The sequence below is a fragment of the Lepidothrix coronata genome, unplaced genomic scaffold (assembly GCF_001604755.1).
Source record: "Lepidothrix coronata isolate B3197 unplaced genomic scaffold, Lepidothrix_coronata-1.0 Scaffold0, whole genome shotgun sequence".
NCBI lineage: Eukaryota > Metazoa > Chordata > Aves > Passeriformes > Pipridae > Lepidothrix > Lepidothrix coronata.
The window spans coordinates 1,186,642-1,204,205 of record NW_016690180.1 but is presented as its reverse complement, the minus strand read 5'-3'; the positions used below and the strand labels follow the sequence as shown (position 1 = coordinate 1,204,205).

General features: G+C 37.6%; 1 protein-coding gene across 2 annotated transcripts; it reads right to left on the bottom strand.

Moving 5' to 3' along the window:
• Positions 1-13: 13 nt before the first annotated feature.
• PRIMPOL (primase and DNA directed polymerase) lies at positions 14-17,557 on the bottom strand. Of its 2 annotated transcripts, XM_017808499.1 has the most exons (13): positions 17,515-17,557; positions 13,475-13,659; positions 12,341-12,432; positions 11,492-11,633; positions 10,829-10,976; positions 6,364-6,657; positions 4,874-5,036; positions 3,528-3,625; positions 3,068-3,154; positions 2,873-2,981; positions 1,597-1,679; positions 1,471-1,517; positions 14-522 (listed from the first exon to the last, which is right to left on the bottom strand). In XM_017808499.1, the coding sequence occupies exons 1-13, from the start codon at positions 17,537-17,539 to the stop codon at positions 235-237; spliced, it is 1,761 nt and encodes a 586-aa protein (XP_017663988.1). In that variant the 5' UTR covers positions 17,540-17,557; the 3' UTR covers positions 14-234. The 2 variants fall into 2 exon arrangements, with proteins under 2 accessions (XP_017663988.1, XP_017664074.1); XM_017808585.1 differs by lacking the exon at positions 1,471-1,517 and having other exon boundaries at positions 377-522.
• Positions 17,558-17,564: the final 7 nt, after the last annotated feature.

Here is a 17,564-nt window from a genome sequence, read left to right as displayed (position 1 = left end):
GGAGCAGCATTCATGATGAGTGTTTCAGTCCAGCACTCTTCAGACTCGACGTAATCTTCCATGATCTCCTCCTGCCTGTTCAGGATCATCCAGCTAATCTGCTCTTTGTCCTACACCTCTGGAATAGTGCTTTTGAACTACATCGCAGTATCTTTCCAGAGGCACAAAGCACGCAGGTGTCACTGCTGGCAGTCTGTGTGCTGGCCAAGCCAGTGGTTAGCTGCCTTCTCTATTTCAAGAGTCTTCTTTCCTTAAAGCTTCCAAAAGAGCTTCATCTGGGATTTCTTCCATGGCATAATTCAGACTATCATTTGCAGCTTCAGCGAGTTCCACATCTTCGGCAGCTTCCAGGAAACAGGCATCGTCGCTTGCATTTTCCCACTCACTGTCTGACAGCAAGAAGTCTTGAGACAAGCTGTTTGCCAGAGATCCTGAGCTTTCTGACAAGTCTGATGCATTAAAATGTGGTTTCACCTTTTCTTCTGTGTTCCCCCTTTCATCCATTGGTGTATACTCTTCTTCCTTTGAGAAACAAGAGTACTACTTACTCCATATGAAAATGGTCTTCATACCTTTAACTGCTCTGCAAGTTTGAAACTTGTACTGTCACACATAATGGATACTACAGAAAGCTGGCCAACAAGACAGATTTTCCAGAATGTTAATTTATAACCATTTAACCTCTGGAAGTCTATTTCAATAGGAGAAGAAATTTGCTGTTTTTCTAGCAACCTACAAGCAGTCTGTTGTATACAGCTTCTTAAAGTAATACAAGGTTAAAACTGATTTTAAGGTCCGTTTAAAGATACCGTCAGGATCTGAAAGTGCACTTAAATTGCACTTTCTATGAAATAGTACTAATAGCTATTGATGCTCTGCTTAAGTAGAGCTCAACGTGCCATGCTGCAGTATGGCCTTTAAAGCTGTCAAGTTAAATTTAAAAGTCGCAAAAATGCCAACTCTTATTGCCTAAGCAGTGGAAAAACTAGTATGTTCAGGCCTTAGAATCTAGGTGCAGTATTAGGTTGGCTTAAATATTCTACCTGTTTAGGGGAAAGGTAACTGTGTTGATACACTAAAATGGAGATAAATGAACTTCAAATATGAGGGTCACTGACCTACATTTGACTCTGATTGACTCAAGTGTTCCAGGAGCAGTTCCACTTTGGCTTGCCCAGCATGAAATCAAACTCGGGCAGTTTTTCCATTCTACTTAACCCTGCAGTGTCCCTGTGGCTTATGCACTGGGAACTGCTGTTCAGATCAAAACAGAAGGAAGTCTTTAGTCCCATGTGAAGTTAGGTGATTCCAGTAACTTAAAAATGAGTATATGGTGCTACCAGAACCTCTTCTATACCACTCTAACTAGTGCATGGAGCTCAACAGACTGTGTCAGTGGGCATGTTCAGTGATTTCCAGAGACAACATGGCTCACAAGAACCTTAGCATATCGATAGGACAAAAACATACCTCTTTGAAAAGAGACGGGAGACATATCCCTGGTGGTAATGGAAAACCTAAATCAAATATATGGCATTAAAATTAACATTCAAAAAAGTATTAAGTATAATTGCTTTGAGATGACAGACTACATACTTTGTGATTTGAAGTTTTGTTCTCTGCAGACAGGATCATGACACTTTTGATACCAGACTTCGTTCTTCAGATCTACCAGAATCCTAAGAATGAAATCACTTAGTTTTTTTCAGTAACAGTAAGTAAATGAAATGAATTCATACAGTAGGAAACTCTGACACTAAATGAACAGGTGTTGTTTATCCTCAACTATGGACATTGCTTTCATACTCTGACATACTAATTACATGTTTTGTACAATTTCTGATAAACTTCTAGCTTCATAAGTTAAAAGAAATAAATTTTTAAGACTAACATCTGGAAGTGAAATTTAGTTAACTTCATTAAATTAAGCTTGGAAGACAGTCATTAAAATAAGGTTAGCATATGGGATTTAACTGTAAGATAAGATTTTGTTGCTGCTGCTGTTACAGATAATTTCAATATAAAAGCCACATAAAATCACTATTTCCTGTCAGCTGATTAGACCACCCAGCTTTTTCAGCTGTGCTTTACGAACACCAAACTTCAAGCAATGTGCTTGGGAAACACCATCTAGTGTAGTGGCTGTAGGTTTTTTTGAGCATCCTTGTTTCTCAAAACCCTACTCCTTATGTTTCAGTGACTTTAAATGTTACACAGAGTTATTTTTAAGTTAAAATATTTCTACTAATGATATACTGGAATTTTAATGTAATCTAAAACACCTGATTTTCCATCACTTATTTTGCTGAAACTACACAAAGTCCAACTCCTTCCAGAGTCACTGGCAAAACTCATCTTGACTAAAGCGGCAGCAGGAATTACCCTTCTAAAATGGTAATTCTCAATTATTAAAATGACAAAGTCATTTTAATAACATAATAACGTAATTTAAGGTGCACTGTAAATTAATTTAAAAGTGGTCTGCTTTCTTTTTGTGATTTTTCAGCTTCCTAGCTGTAAAGTATAAATGCATAGTACTGCTTAATAGCTTTAACGTATTCTGACTTTTATGTTAGCATCTTTAGGCACATATTTTAAATACCATGAATACCTACTTCATAGAACTGTTAGAAATACAAGCCCGGTTATCACAAAGTAAACTTGAGGGAAAAAGTTTGGTTTTGTCTGGGTTTTTTTGGATTTGGTGTTTTGTTTTTTTTTTTAATTGAAGCATTGTATCCTCACAGAGCAAGACAACAGAAATTGTAATAGGTGCTAATTCTATCCATAAGAGATTTTTCAGCATTTTTAGAGAATAACAGTTGAGCAGGAGAATAAGAAAAAGCTGTTTAAAACTGAATAAAAAACACACATTATGTTGTTACTTTTGTGAGCTCTTCCAATATTTTCACACCAGCGGTAACCAGAAATATCATATACAAGTATTTCTTTGAGAGAGAAGTAATTCCACTGCCGTATCCCTGAGGGAAAAAAAATTAATTCTTTAAATTATTTAAAACTAGTGATGCAGAACACTCATTTGTGAATAATCAAGTGGTCTCTTTACCTCCTTGTAGCCCATCTTTATTAACCAAAGAATGAACAAAATTATCAATTTCTGGATATGGTGAACCCTGATAGCCTTCCATGGAATCTAAAACAAAGGCCACATATACATACTGTTAGTGGCTTTGCCATGGCAACATGTAATTATCACACATTACACATTATATAGACTGAAAATGCACATGAATCACATCGCACCCTCAAATGTGAAACCAGGGATAAATCCACTGTTACGTTCTTGTAGATCTTTAAACTGCTACTCCCACCCTCAAGAGGAGAAGGTAAATGGCATTCAGGGGCTGCAGAGCATCCTTCAGTACAGATGTACTCTGCCTCCTGCAGAAGGGTAGCTGAAGGGTAGCTGAAGAAGAGCCCTCCTAGAGGTTATCAGGTGTACAAGTCACAGTACATATAATTAAAGAGAACTTTTTTTTCTATACAGGAGATAAGGCGTGAGGTACCTTGGCTGCTTCTGGTTGTTTTACTGTTTAAAAAAGCAGACATTTTTCTCTCCTCCTCTGAAAAGCCAGATGACAGAACTTTTGTGTCATCACTCACTCTGAAGAAAGAAAAGAATACAAAGGAAAATGTGTGATTCTTACAGCATAACACAGTAGCATATAAGTTACCACAGTATGGCATAACATAACATGACAAAGCCCTGGGCCACTGGCTCCAGGGAGCCCAGCTGGAACAAGGGGGTGGCCAGGAGACCTCCAGAGGTCCCTGCCAACCTCAACCAGCCCATGATTCAGTGTGCACCATTCCCTATCCCTGGAGCACTCTCTCTTCTCACTTTGGCAGTTTCCCTGACTGGCACCAAGGGCAGAGGTTCCTCCTCCTCAGCAGCAACATTTGGTTCCTGGTGGAAGTCCCAGGACCCAGCAATTTAACGACTGCTGGTCCACACTCCTACAGCGTATTTATGTAAATATACCCTTTGAAAGGTTTCAATTTTTTTGTCTCTCTAAAATGAACTACTTTTTTTTGCCATGTTGCTAGCTGAAGCCAGATGATCAAAGAAGTCTAAATTCAACACAGCAGAATTTCTCAGCCATATTTATGACAGACTCAGCTGATGCCTATGATCTGAATACACTACATGATTTATGCTACGGGGTTGCTGGCATCAGTTCAGGATAATGAATATTTCAGGATATAAAACCTGAAGTCAGAACAAATCCACGTTTTGAATAAAAATATTATACCATTTTAACCCTCTTTCTGCTGCAGCAATGATTAGGATCTTCTTAGTACAGCATATGATATATCAGAAGTTGAGATTAGCTACAGAAAACTTGGTTATTGTATATACGAGTACCCAACGTAAGGAGGTATTTGTACCAAATGGGGAATCTGGTATGCAAGTAAACACGTACAGGATATTTCTTATCCTACTTTGGAAAATATTCAGACTCTTCATATTTAACTGACTGGAAATCTGTAATTTTTGTTTTCAGATACAGAATCTGACCAAACTTAATAATGGTTAAGTTTTGGCATTTTGAGTGCATACAGAGAAATGAGGCACAACTCAGGAGCCGTACCACGTGTTCTGTGTCCTTTAAACACTTGAAGGTAGGTTCAAAAAAAAACAAAAAAAAACAAAAACCAAGACTCTCAAGAGTTTTGTTCTTGTTTTTTCTTCAAAACCAAGAAATTCTACTAGGAACTCCAAAATTACACTGTAACAATGTTAATGGAATAACTGCTCATTCGAAGTAGCTTTTTGTAACTGCTGCGGGAGAATTATCATTAAAATACATATTTAAAAATATTGTAAATTCCACTGGAATTAAATAATTACCTAATGTTGCAGATTAAAGAGGAAAGAAAATATGCTTCTTCCAAGGAAACATCCTTTTCATAGCGAGGGATAAACTTATTATCCTCTGCTATCTTCAGAATCACATTTTTTCCTGCTTTTGATGATTTATACATCCGGAAGTTTCTATTCTTTGTATAAACTCCTACAGGAAAACAAATATTTCGTAACATAACAATGCTGGCTAGGATTTAGGCTACTTAGCACTTGTAAATTAAACAATTTTCCTTACACCCAGCTAAGAGTCTAATGAATGGACAAATACTATTACTGACTTCAGTTCACACCCCATAGCTGAAATGCAACAAAGCAAGATCGTAACGCATGTACATTTTTATGTCATAGAAGAATTAAGACAAACACTCAACAGCCCTACACAGGCATCTTAATGATTCTGACATTATAATTGCTAAAAGTTTCACTTCAGTATAAGAAACCCATGATTTCAAATTAATTTTGTGAAATACAACTGAGGACAAAAAGCTGCACATTTATCATCGAATTCTTAGAAGGTGACACAGTCAAAAAATATGGTTTTATTTAATTTCCGTGTATGAATATGCTTGAAGGAATTTTGTGATTATGTGAAAGTAATCCTTCTGAATTAGTAATGGAGAAGCCTACTGTAGGGCCCACTCTGGGATTACATTTCAATAGATCAGACATATTGAGGAGGCCTGCAATGAAAGTGATCCTGAATTCCATGAGAAGAATCTGAAGGAATGGGGGTTCTTCACAGAAGTCTGAGAAAAAAAAGACAGTAAAGTCTTGAAGTACATAACACATTGCTGTGCAAAAGTGTGCTCAGCTATTTTCATTTCACTGAGACGAGGCAAAAAGCAGAAAAAAGATACAGGAATGAAGAAGGGTGGAACTTTCAAACTTTAGTTTGACTATGGGTGTTGTGCTCCTGGAGATTAGTAACATTTTAATACCTTCAACAGGCTAAGCCCAGCTGGGCCATGAAGTGCCCAACCCAAAATTTCTATTATTCCATCACAAACCTAACAGCTGCCATTCCAAACAGAGAAAGAAGGCTCAATTCATACACGTAGAACAATTCAGAAGGCCACGCCTGTAAGACTTATTCCATAATTAAGCAGCTTCTAATTCAACTGAAATAACAAAAAAATGCAATATATGCTATTCTCTTTTAATTCAAATGGGAGCACTAAGTATTAGATGAAAAAAAATTATTAGAGTCTTGTGTGGCAAGAATTTCTTCAAATTTCAGAAAAAAAATAATTAAATGTAGTAATATAAGAAGTTCCATAGACCAAGAATCTAAGGTTCCTTTAAAGGATAGCACTTACGATCACAGTTTCAGCATGTATTGTATTTCATTTAAATTCTGACCATAGGGACAACAGTAAGAACACCACAATTCTTACTGTCTGTAACAGGAGATTAAGAAACATCTAATTTCTTAACTTTGTTGCATCCCAAAGAAGTTTAAAAGCACTTATATTTACCTAGATCCACAAAAAGTTGCTTGTTGCCTTTTGTATCATTTACTATTAGAAAAGAAAACTCCAAATTTTCTCCCTGGTGTGACATTTCCGTATCCTTTGTTTTGTGAGCAATGGTTGGCCAGCCTTTGGAAGCATCTTCGACAGCTGTGAGGTTTCTAAGAGAACCATCTAATCCAACTGCTTCTGCAGAAGACTGGAAAACACATCCTGCTTCTTCTTCTGGAATCACAGCAGCAGCAGCCTCACTCTCCATTAATCTTATGGCAGGCTGCAAAATGGTTCTCACAAAGTTACCTTAAAAACAAACAAAAAAGGCCAAAAGCAGATAACGTTGTTTATGAGTCAAGAAAGAAAGAGTTTCTGTGCAAACATTTTTTAAAATAGCCAAGATGGAAGTGGTTGGAGTTTGGAGTCTTTTTAGCCCTCCTGCATTTTTAAAAAAACCTTTTGGTCAGCCCACTGTACAAAATGGTTCTGGCCAATAATGAGAAACCAATGCTTGGCAAGAATTTGTATTAAGCTTCTTTAAAAAAAACCCCAAAGACACGAAAAAGCTCAGATTTAGGATTCTGAAAAGCTTGTGATTGTCCCTCTCACTGCTGCTTTCCCTAATATAATTTCCAGAATGACTGAAAATGTTTAGTTGCAGTTTCATAGTGTGCTCACTGCTCTAAGAGTTTGATCAAAAAGATACTCAAACAACAAATTATTTTTACAAAAGTATTTTGTAATGACTTTTCAAACTCCCACTATTGTAATTCAAATCCATTGTACCTCCAGGCTCTGCTAGATGGTAACTAAAGACAAACAAATAAAAACCATGGCCATAATATTTCCAGGAAGAAAGCGGAGAACAGAATAAATACACATGTGGGAAAAAAACTATGAAGTCAAAGGAATACTGGCAAGGAGAATTCTGCAGTTGTTGGACGAACCTTCAGTGGGGAACATGAAAGAATATGAAATATAAGTCCTCCTATGCTACATATCAACAGAGTGACTCAGCATATCAAGCATCAATATCATCATTAGCCTCATAATTCATTACAGGACTACTGAGGCACACAAATGAGTCACAGTCACAGACAGCGTTTTAACCCTGTGTGTCCAAATACGCACAGAGAAATTCTTAGTTTTATAACAACAGTTACTTGGATCTTCAGTTCAGGGAGAAAATGGACCTATTTCAGAACTGAAGTTTATTTCAATTATGATAAAAGTTAGAGTACCTGTAGAAGTCCTGGTTGACCACTTCACTTTTTTGTGTCTGTAACTGAGTAACAATCGCTCTGGTGTCAGAATAGCAAGGGTTCTGTTAGTGAAAGATTATTTTGGGACTTATTTCTTTATCATTCACACATGCCTTTGTTTTCTCTCTTCCAATGTCTTCTAACTGGTCAGATGTGGGAAACAAAGCGTACATTTCATACTTTTGATCCTTGAATGTATTTTTTGTATGTGGGATCTGTCATCTGAGTTGATCAATGCAAATTCATTGATCGCCACAGCTTTCCTGTGGACATTACATGATCTCTCTCTTACGTGAGCTATGAACTCAGCCCCTGTATTTTAATTCTAGCTAGTAACTAATTCCCAATATTATATACTAGAAGTTTTAAATCATATTTAATTTTAAGCCCATGCACTTTGTGCATGACTCCTGACATAAAATGCTTATGATACAATATCATCCAAGATGTGATACTTCGTATTCTAGTTTATCCCACATAATACCACTAACTCATCTGAAAGAACGTTTTGTATGAGGCAGAACACCACAGTGCTGAATACAAAAAAAGCCATCACTTGCATATGTTTGAAAAATATATTAATCCCTTCAAGTTTAATATTAGACAAAATCTTTCCATCACATCAGAAATATTTTTTTTCATATAGGTTTTGGGAAATTACTTTATGTAGTTATCTGCATTTTTACTTCTTTACTACAGCAGAGTATTTTGCACAAAGTACAAATCTAATACACCTTAGCACAAGTTTGTTAAGCAGGTTACCAACATGCACTAATGAAAAGTCTCGAGTATAATATTATTGGTAACATGCATGAATTTAACACTGGCATTTACAGTTATAAAAATTTGATTTTTATTGTGACTTCAATATCTTGTTGTAAAGGCAAAGCTGGAATATGAATACACAACCTAGAAATGTATTTTTAAATCTGGCAGTTTGTAAACAGGTCAAATTCACGTCACAGTGGAGACACAGAACATTTAAACCAATGGGCCAGAATAAACAATTCCAGTTTCTACTGAAAGAACTGACTAATGTAATTTAGCTATCAAGATCAGAGGCTAAAATTGCTGTCATACCATATTATTTATCATCCATGTACATAAGCACTTAGGTGTTTATACTGGCAGAGAAGTTAAAAGGCCATACTTCTGAACTAAAAATTGCAGTACTCTCATTTAAGGCTTCATGGTTTGTAACTGCTACCACGGTGTCAAGTAAGAAATTACTGCTCTGTGTCACACTTAGATTTGGGAGCCAATAGTACAGGCAGCGTTTGCTTATAACCAAGACAATCTGCTCGGCTTTCCTCGAGCTACTCCTCAAAAGATTTAGGGACACAGATTCCACTACTCCCAAGAATGAGAAACTGGGTTTTTTTAATGTTAAAAAAAGCTGGAAAAAAAAATCCTCTGTTCTGGTAATACTCAGTCCTCTTTGTGTTAGAGTTAGGACCTGAATTTTGGCCTGAAGTGGTGCTTAGGCCATGGACCAAATGCTTACACTAAAAATACTTGGGAAAAAAACTTATATGTAAATGCAGGCTTACAATATCCATCCTGTCCTTACAGTTTGCTCTATTCCTCCAGATGTTCATGCTGACAAGACCTTCCGTAAATGATTCCTCAGAGCAACACAAAACGTGTCAACCCAATAACACTTCAATCCAGGAGTACATGTGTTGTCTCCATGAAATAACTAGACAAATTCAAAAGGGAAATAAGATTTTCTCTAATGCTGTACTGGGCTAGACAGAACTCCAGCACTTTGTCATTAATAACAGCATCACTGTGCAGTCATTAAGTACTAAAAGCAAAGAGATCATCTTTCCTGTACTCTCTACAAGACTCTGCTAGGTCATACAGAGCCTAGTAAGAATCTACTTAAAAACACAGGAGGTATTAAAAAAATAAGAAATACAGTATAAACTTTACTCAAGACTGGAATGAAGGAGGGTGCAGAGCTAGAAAAAGAGGTAAGGGTGAGAAAGGGAGGACTGGGCATGAAGACAGTCAGATTGTGACAAGTAGACAGCAGAATAAAAGTGGGAAACTGAGTGGGATCAAAATTTTGAACCAAACATCCTGAACTCTTCCTATTCTACTGCCGGGGGAAACCCAGTAACAATGCACATAATTTCTTGTAATCCTACTGCTGTTGTCACAGTTCTTCCTGAACACAAACAGTAGAGCTAAATGTCACAAATCTAAATTTCATCCCTTCTAATAACCCCTGAGATACTAATCTCTGTATAACAGCATTTCTGCTTATTTTCCCTCATCTTTTTTGTTTATTTGAAAAAAAACACAATAAGGAACAAAGGTTACAAAAATAAACACTCAAATATTAAGATACTACAAAATCAAGGTTGCAGGTGCAATCAATGTTAATGAACCCAGAGTTCTGCATTTGTAGGTTGATACAGACTTTAATTCCACCGCTCGGCAAGTTGTTTTCCATGAGTTCCTGCTCCACTCAGACAAAATTTAGCTGATATTCTACCGTGCCCTCATTGGTCAAAGTATGTCTATAAGACTGCTTTACTGCACACTACAGAGAATATACATACAAGAAAAAGAAATTATGAATTTCAACATTAACTTTTCTTACTGTTCACCACTAGCACTTCAGTGCTTCAGAGGCAGTATTTTAAAAGTATATTCAAAATACTTCTGTTAAGTGAGGAGGTATTATTCTACTTATTTTAAAAATGGAGTCATGACAATCCTGAACTGGCAACTCTTTGTGTTAAGAGTTGCCATATCCCAAGAAATACCAACCTACATCAACAATTAAAATTGCTTTCAGCTTCCTCTTAATCACGCTTATGCACAGCTGGCTTGAAATCATCTTTGTCCTGCCTTCCTGACCCTATGCTGAGCACAAATGAACTGTATTTAGAGCACATAATGGTAGCTTTAATTGTTAAGACTGACATTAACCTGCAAATTAAGGAGTCATAGACTTGCCAGTTTCACAGAAGTCAGTCTTGTCCATACTTTTATAAATAAAAGAAACATGCTAATTATGGGAAAAGGAAGTAGAAGATGAGAAAAAATGACGCTTGATGAAACTGATAGTAATTTCTGCTGGGATTACATATTTGTTTCCACATATAATTCCATTAAAATAAATATTCAAATGTCAGATGGCACTGTATGAAGACAAAACTTCATCTTTTATTTCTAGGTGTAAGAGAAAAGAACACACTTACCAACATGAATATTATCCTTAAATACAGTCTTTTGGGGTAGAAATATTAAGTGCCGACTAAATTTTTCATCGGTACTGGAATCTAAATTCAAGACATCTTTAGCTGAACAATTTACATCATAAAGTTCTTTTAATTTTTGGCTGACAAGCTGAAATCATAAACATTAATTACGTTATTTTCTCTAGCATTTTTAGTAGTGGTACCTATAAAACCTAACAAAAACGCAGATTCTACGTTTTCTCAAGGTTTCTTTTTGGGATTTTTTTCTCATTTTAAGTATACAATTAAGTTATTCCAAACTAACTCATATCAAGTTTTAACCAAATTTGACATAGACCATATTTAATTAAATGTGCAAGTCACTAATTATACTACCACTGATAACCTGAGCAGACTTTCAGTTTTTCAGGTCAAAGTCTGATTTAGTGGCTTTATCATCTAGGGTTTTTTCCTCCACAAAGTAGTTCACACCCACAATGACAATATTTGTAACAGGTACAAAAGCAGGTGACAGAAGTCTCACAAATAAATGTCCACTTACTAAGAGATTTTATTAGAAGATATTCTTCTAAAAACCTGCTGTAAAGTAGTAAATTCTTTTGTTTCATATTAAATCAACAAGAAATTCATATTCATCTACAACACGGCTTTGATCCAGTTTACCTCAATTAGCTTTGCAACCATACTCTTGCCATCTGCACCAGGATTTGCTGGTTTGTAGAACTCCAAATCAAAATAAAGTTTGCAAGCATCTTTTTCAGGAATTACTTCATAGCAATGCATAAGACTTGTTTTGTAACCTTTGCTAAGGAAAAACAAAAACAAATCACAACCTCTCACAATAAACATTATACATGCTTTTCAGTTGCAAACAAGAATTCCACAAGTCCTAAATATTTTTTTTATTTTTCAATCAACCACCCATATTAAAAAATGTATCAGCCCTATAGTGCTTTGAAAAAATTTGTAACTAACTTCAGCATCAAATATCAACAAAGATTATTTGTCTGGCCTAAAATTTAATTTTGTAAAATATTCCTTTCCCCATGCCCCCATAAGTCTTACAATGCACACTCTAGGCTGTTGAGCATTTAAGGAACTATGAAAACTACAGTAAAAAAATGAAGTTATCACACATATGTCTTAAACACGAACAATGAGATTATACAGAGTTTGTCTAACTAAATTAAAAAATAATCTCATTTTGAATTTGAGAAAAAAAATCAGGCTTTTCATATAAAAATTGACTCAGATTTCTTTTACTTCATAACTGGATGTCTTATTGTAAAACAGCCAAATGGGGAAAAAAGTTCAGTACATGATCAAATTGTCAATACTTGGAACCACATCATTTTTCCCACGGCCAAGATGAAACCTCAGGCAACTCATTAGAGGTCTGTCCTAGTCAGAGCAGCAGGCAGCTCCTCCAGTCATACCTCTTACTAGGTCACAGGATATCCAGTACACTACTATCTTTTAGCGACATACAGCGGCACCTTTTCCCATACTCACGTGTAATAAAACCAAAGCTCTTTATATGTTGTCACAAGGTAAAACCTCTGTCCACTCTGTGTGTTCTTTTCCAAAGCAAATACATGAACATCCTTTTTAAATAAAAACATTGAAGGTTTTTTGGTTTAGTTTTGCATAGAACCATTTAAAATCTTCCTATTTGACATTAATCAAAGGCTAGTAAAGACTAGAGAACTATAAGCAGATCACTTATCCTTTTTCAAGCTAAGTAGCACCTGGTTTTAATGTAGAACATCATTCTGATATAAGTTACAAAGGTGAAACTTTGAAGCATTTCTTTGCTGTGCATGAACATAACCTCTGCTTTCTCTGTAAAGTCTTCTTTTTTCTGGTCAGCGGCAAGTGCATCTAACGGGAGGAGGAACAATGTTCTCAAAGGATCGGCCTCATGGATATGATGGCAGCATATGGCTTTATGGCAAATATTTTTCAGACATTATGTTATTTAAATTAAAAAATAGAAATCTGAGAAGAAAACCCCCAAAAAAGTACTGCCAAGCCAGTGAGAGTGCATTTTGGAAAACAGGCTGCCAAGATTACTTGAACACCTAAAACAGCGTCGAGAAAAACACAGTACTTTCTTTAAAAAGAGCAGTCAATTTGAAAAGTATTAAACTGAAAGCAGAGGATACTTTTGCATAATATTTATTTGGTTCAACACTTCTTATGGTCTGAACTTGCTACTCTGATGCCACTGGAGAGTTGTATTGTTTTTATTTTGTCTCTGTCTCCTGTTTCTCTCTTTTTCTTCCTTTTCTTTCTTCCTGCTCAGTTCTCACTACCTTCCCTTTCTCCTGCCAACCCCGGCAGCTTGCTTATCTTCAGAGGGAAGAAACCTAGCACTACAATGTTACCAAAAAGCACTTTACTGTTAGATGTTAACATCACATATCACTGTGATATGTGTATGGTAGAATTAGAGCTAGTACTTCTTAGAGATACCTCCAGTGCAACATGATCTCCTACAAAGACAAAAAACCTAAACTTGCTGTTTCAGGATTGGGAAGAAAAAAAAAAAATAAATCTGATAAAGACTTCACTGTCAACCAAGATTTTAAGTGATGTTCAACCTTGAAAGTACATAAAGAGTAGTTCACCTAAAACATAATATACCTCTTTGCAGATTTTTACATAATTAAAAGCTTCAGCCTGTCGAGAAAATATTTTCCAAACAGAAGATGGCTGAAAGGGTTTGGACAGTCTTGGTCTATAAACTGTAGGAAGAGGGTTTCTTTCATAGTAGGATGCTCGTTCTTCCACTTTCTTCAGTCTTTCTTCCCATTTTCTCTTCATGTCTCCTAAAGCAATTACAAATAGTCAAATTAGTTTCAATTTCTGTTTGCACGACAATTTTAATTTTAATCATCACTGCTTTTGATTCTTGTTTTGTTGAATGTAATTTATCAATTAACCGGGAGGAGCTGATATTCAAATCAACACCCAACCTTGCTATGATACTCATTTTAATTAAATCTATCTACGCTGTTTTGGAAGTACAAGAGCTTCATATTAATGCTATCAAAAATAAACACAACAGAAAAATCACAATAAGGGAAAGCCTAGGAAGTTTCCTTTCTATCTACAGAATGGTATTACATTCCTCCTCAAAAAGTATACAAACTCTGCCAACTAGCCACACAACATCAGTAATGATGAAAAAATAGTATTATTTCTGTTTTATGGTTGGGGAGACAAATGAGATCATTAATTTGTGTGGGTAGTACAGCACTTGAGTTCCTCAGAAGAATTAAGATTTCAGTGACTCTAGCTCTGAGCTCTATGTCTCAAAATAAAAGAACTGAAATCTAAAACGAGGGCTCCATTCTCCACTGCTGACCTTTGCTACTGATCAGTGATACGTTCACCTGCTTTAAAATCTCATGTACTTTCTCCCAGTCTCAAGACAGCAACCTTATCTCTTTTCAAGAAATAGCACCCTACAGTAACACTTGCTTATCTTGTAACCTTTAAACTACTAGTTCCATAAAGTAATTCAAATGGTACAGAGTAGTGTAGTAAAGCACACACATATGTACAAATATTTGTAAGTTGAACACCTGCAAATCAGAGAAAAGTATTGCTAAGAAACGGTGAAACAGAGGAAGAGGGGCAAGAAGGAACAAACATGAAGGGGAATCTTGTTTTGCCCATGGTTCTCATGAAAGATAAAAATGAAACTGACTGTACTCAAAAGTATTCAAACCTTTAACAAGCTCGATCCACAAGGTGAGTTTAAGTATTTAAGTATTCTTGTGAGGCCCCAAAGCCCAGATTTTAGATCCTCTGAATTCCCCCTCTAAGTTTTCCACAGCAAAAGTTACTGGACACTTACATTTCTGCCCACTGTACTTCTAAGCCTGCCTGTGTTTTGATAGTTTAGTGCCTATGTCAAGTGCCTATGTCAATGTTTTTTCTCTAACAGGGGTCAAAAATATTATCTCTATAGATCTTGTCAGTCTTCTGACCTATGCACTTCCTCCACTCCCTTTTTGTGCAATTAGTTTCTTCCTGGGGAATGAAAAGTTAAATTACAGACAGCAATCAGCATTTCTCAGAATTGCTAGTAAAACCCTCATTTCATTTTCATGTTGTTGGCTCTGTTGTAAATTAATGGGTACAGAGGACATTCCCTACATCAGCACTTTCCCACAAGGTGACCATTAAAAAAGGAAAGTGAAAGAGAATTTCTGTAGTTCTCTATTCATTTTAAAGTTTCTAGTTATATTAGGCTATATTTTTGGAGAAACACAGCTGGGAGGATATCTGAACCTGGGAGAAGGTTGATGACCCTTACTTTAAAACTTAAACCTATCACTGTTCTTTGCAGTCCAAACACTCTCAGATTCTCAGCAGTCCAACATGTCAGTCTTTTCAAGGTAACTTCAGTTCCTGCATGAACTATAACACAGCACATCCATTTAGAGCATGTACAATTTACACTTACAGACTAACCTTCTGAATTCACTGGGGAATTCACGCTTCATCTTCCTCTCTTCTGTCCCACCAAAAGTAAGGGGAGTACTTATTTTTATTTTACTTGACAGAAAGAAATTTTGTCCCCAACATGTTTGGACTTCAGTGTTATTGACTGAGCAGGATGGAGAGCCTGGGAAAATGTCTCCTGAGAGATGACTTGAAGAACTTGCTATTTCAGTTTCTCTGTTTGATGGAGGACTACTCGTCTGGTTACTGCTGAGCACAGTTGACATCCTGTATTTTTATACCAGGTTATATGGTTGGTTTGAGATTTTTTTCCTTTGTTGGTTGTATTTTTTTTTTTTTACTAAAATGTAGGGACACATATGATGAAATCACACATCTATGTTTGTCTTTCCCCTGTAGCATGAGGGATTTCTGAAATGGTTTTAAAAATGTTTAAAAAAAACGCTCAAAAATCTGTAATGATTATGATAAAACACACTATCCACACCTGCTGAGAACTGAAGCTGAGACATGCAAATCAATTGCTACTCAAAATAACGTAATTACAGTTGTTTCCTGGCCAGTATGTATCATGCAACATAGCTCTATGGCAGAATTCATGGTCCTTGACACAAATAAATCCATGAGATTTTCTCCCAGCTACTGATTCCAGCCTTAGAAGAACATAATAAATAATGATGCCTCTATTGTCAAATTTCTTAATGTTAGTGAAAATTAGCTGAGTTATCCTTATGTTGAGCTGACCTGTGGCATACCAACAAACACTACTCATCTTCCCTCAACAACAACAACAAGGAGCACCAATTTTCATCTTGCCCTCCTAAGAGAGGAAGTGGCCTGTACAATCACAGAATCAGAGAATGGGTCAGGTTGGAAGGGACTACAGTGGGTCATCTGGTCCAACCCCTCCACTTAAGCACAGGATTGCATCCAGATGGTTCCTGAATATCTTCAGTGAGGGAGACTCCACAATCTCTCTGGGCAATCTGTTCCTCAAATTAAGATTTGAGGACTTCTGTGCAAAACTCAGTATTTTAGACCAGGTATATAAGACCTCAAAAAGTAGGTTAGTATCTGTTGTGAGAAGCTGGAATACGTAGTTTCCAATGTTATCTTACTCTGACGTCTGCTATGGAAGGTCACTGTACAAATATGAAACTAACTGACCTGAAAGTTGATAGTGAAGCCAAAACCAGCCCTCAGCTTTAGAGAGCTGTTGTGCAAGGCAGATCAGCAGGCAGGCAGGGACATTCAGAGTGTACCTGTCTGTTGATTTTATAAGCCTGAGGCTCTGACTGTGCATGGTGGGCAATAACCTCACCCAAGGGGCAGGTTCTGCTGTGGTACAGGCCAGCACAGCCGTGGGGATCTCACACGCCAGGGTCTGGAAGGTGGCAGCTTGTTTGGTAATCGTCCCCACAGATTACTGACTTAACAAACCACCATTCTGTCAGAATCACAGAATATTGTGTTTGAAGAAGCCCCTAAGAATCATCACATCCAACCCTTAAGCCTGCACAGGACCAGACACAAGAATGACACCACGTGCCTGAGAGTATCAGCTAAATACTTCTTGAACTTTGTCGGGCTTGGTGCTGTGACCACTTCCCTGGGAAGCCTGTTCCAGTGCCCAACCACCCTCTGGGTGAGAAATCTTTTCCATCTGTTCAGATGAGGCTGAACAGACCAAGTGACCTCAGTGGCTCCTCATATGGCTTCCCCTCAAGGCCCTTCACAATCTTCGCTGCCCTCCTTTGGACGCTAACAGCTCAATATCTTTCTTATATTGTGGTGCCCAAAACTGCACACAGTATTCAAGATGAGGCCACACCGGCATGGTGCAAATGTACCAGAATGCTACATTTCTCTCAGCAGGCAGAGGAACTGAAACAACAGGCCAAACCTAACGGGGTTTAGGTGACACCACTCAAACCGAAGAGCAGCGAGTGCAGCAGTTCCCGGCTCAGCGCTCAGACCCCGCAGGGCACGGCGGTTCAGCGTCCTCCCGGAGGGTGTCCCGGAGCGCACCCGTGGGGCCCGGACCGGCAGCCCCTTGGCTCATCCTGGCCTCGGACCGGCAGCCCCTTGGCTCATCCTGGCCTCGCACCGCCTCCCCTCGGCTCCGGGAGCCGCCCCGCACGTCGAGAACGCCTTCCCCGAGACCGCCTTCCCCGACCCCCCGAGGCCGCTCCCCGCCGGCACCAACTCACCTCCCCCGCCGCTCGCTGCCGCCATTGGGGCGGCCTGCCCGCCCTACGCG

Excerpts from the sequence above, each read along its gene's own strand:
- PRIMPOL (XM_017808499.1), bottom strand. The coding sequence starts at position 17,539 with ATGGCGGCAGCGAGCGGCGGGGGAG. Across the intron at positions 6,658-10,828 it reads TAAGGATAATATTCATGTTG|GTAACTTTGTGAGAACCATT; the intron begins GTAAGTGTGTTC and ends TTTGTTTTTAAG. Across the intron at positions 5,037-6,363 it reads GCAACTTTTTGTGGATCTAG|GAGTTTATACAAAGAATAGA; the intron begins GTAAATATAAGT and ends GTTTTCCTGTAG.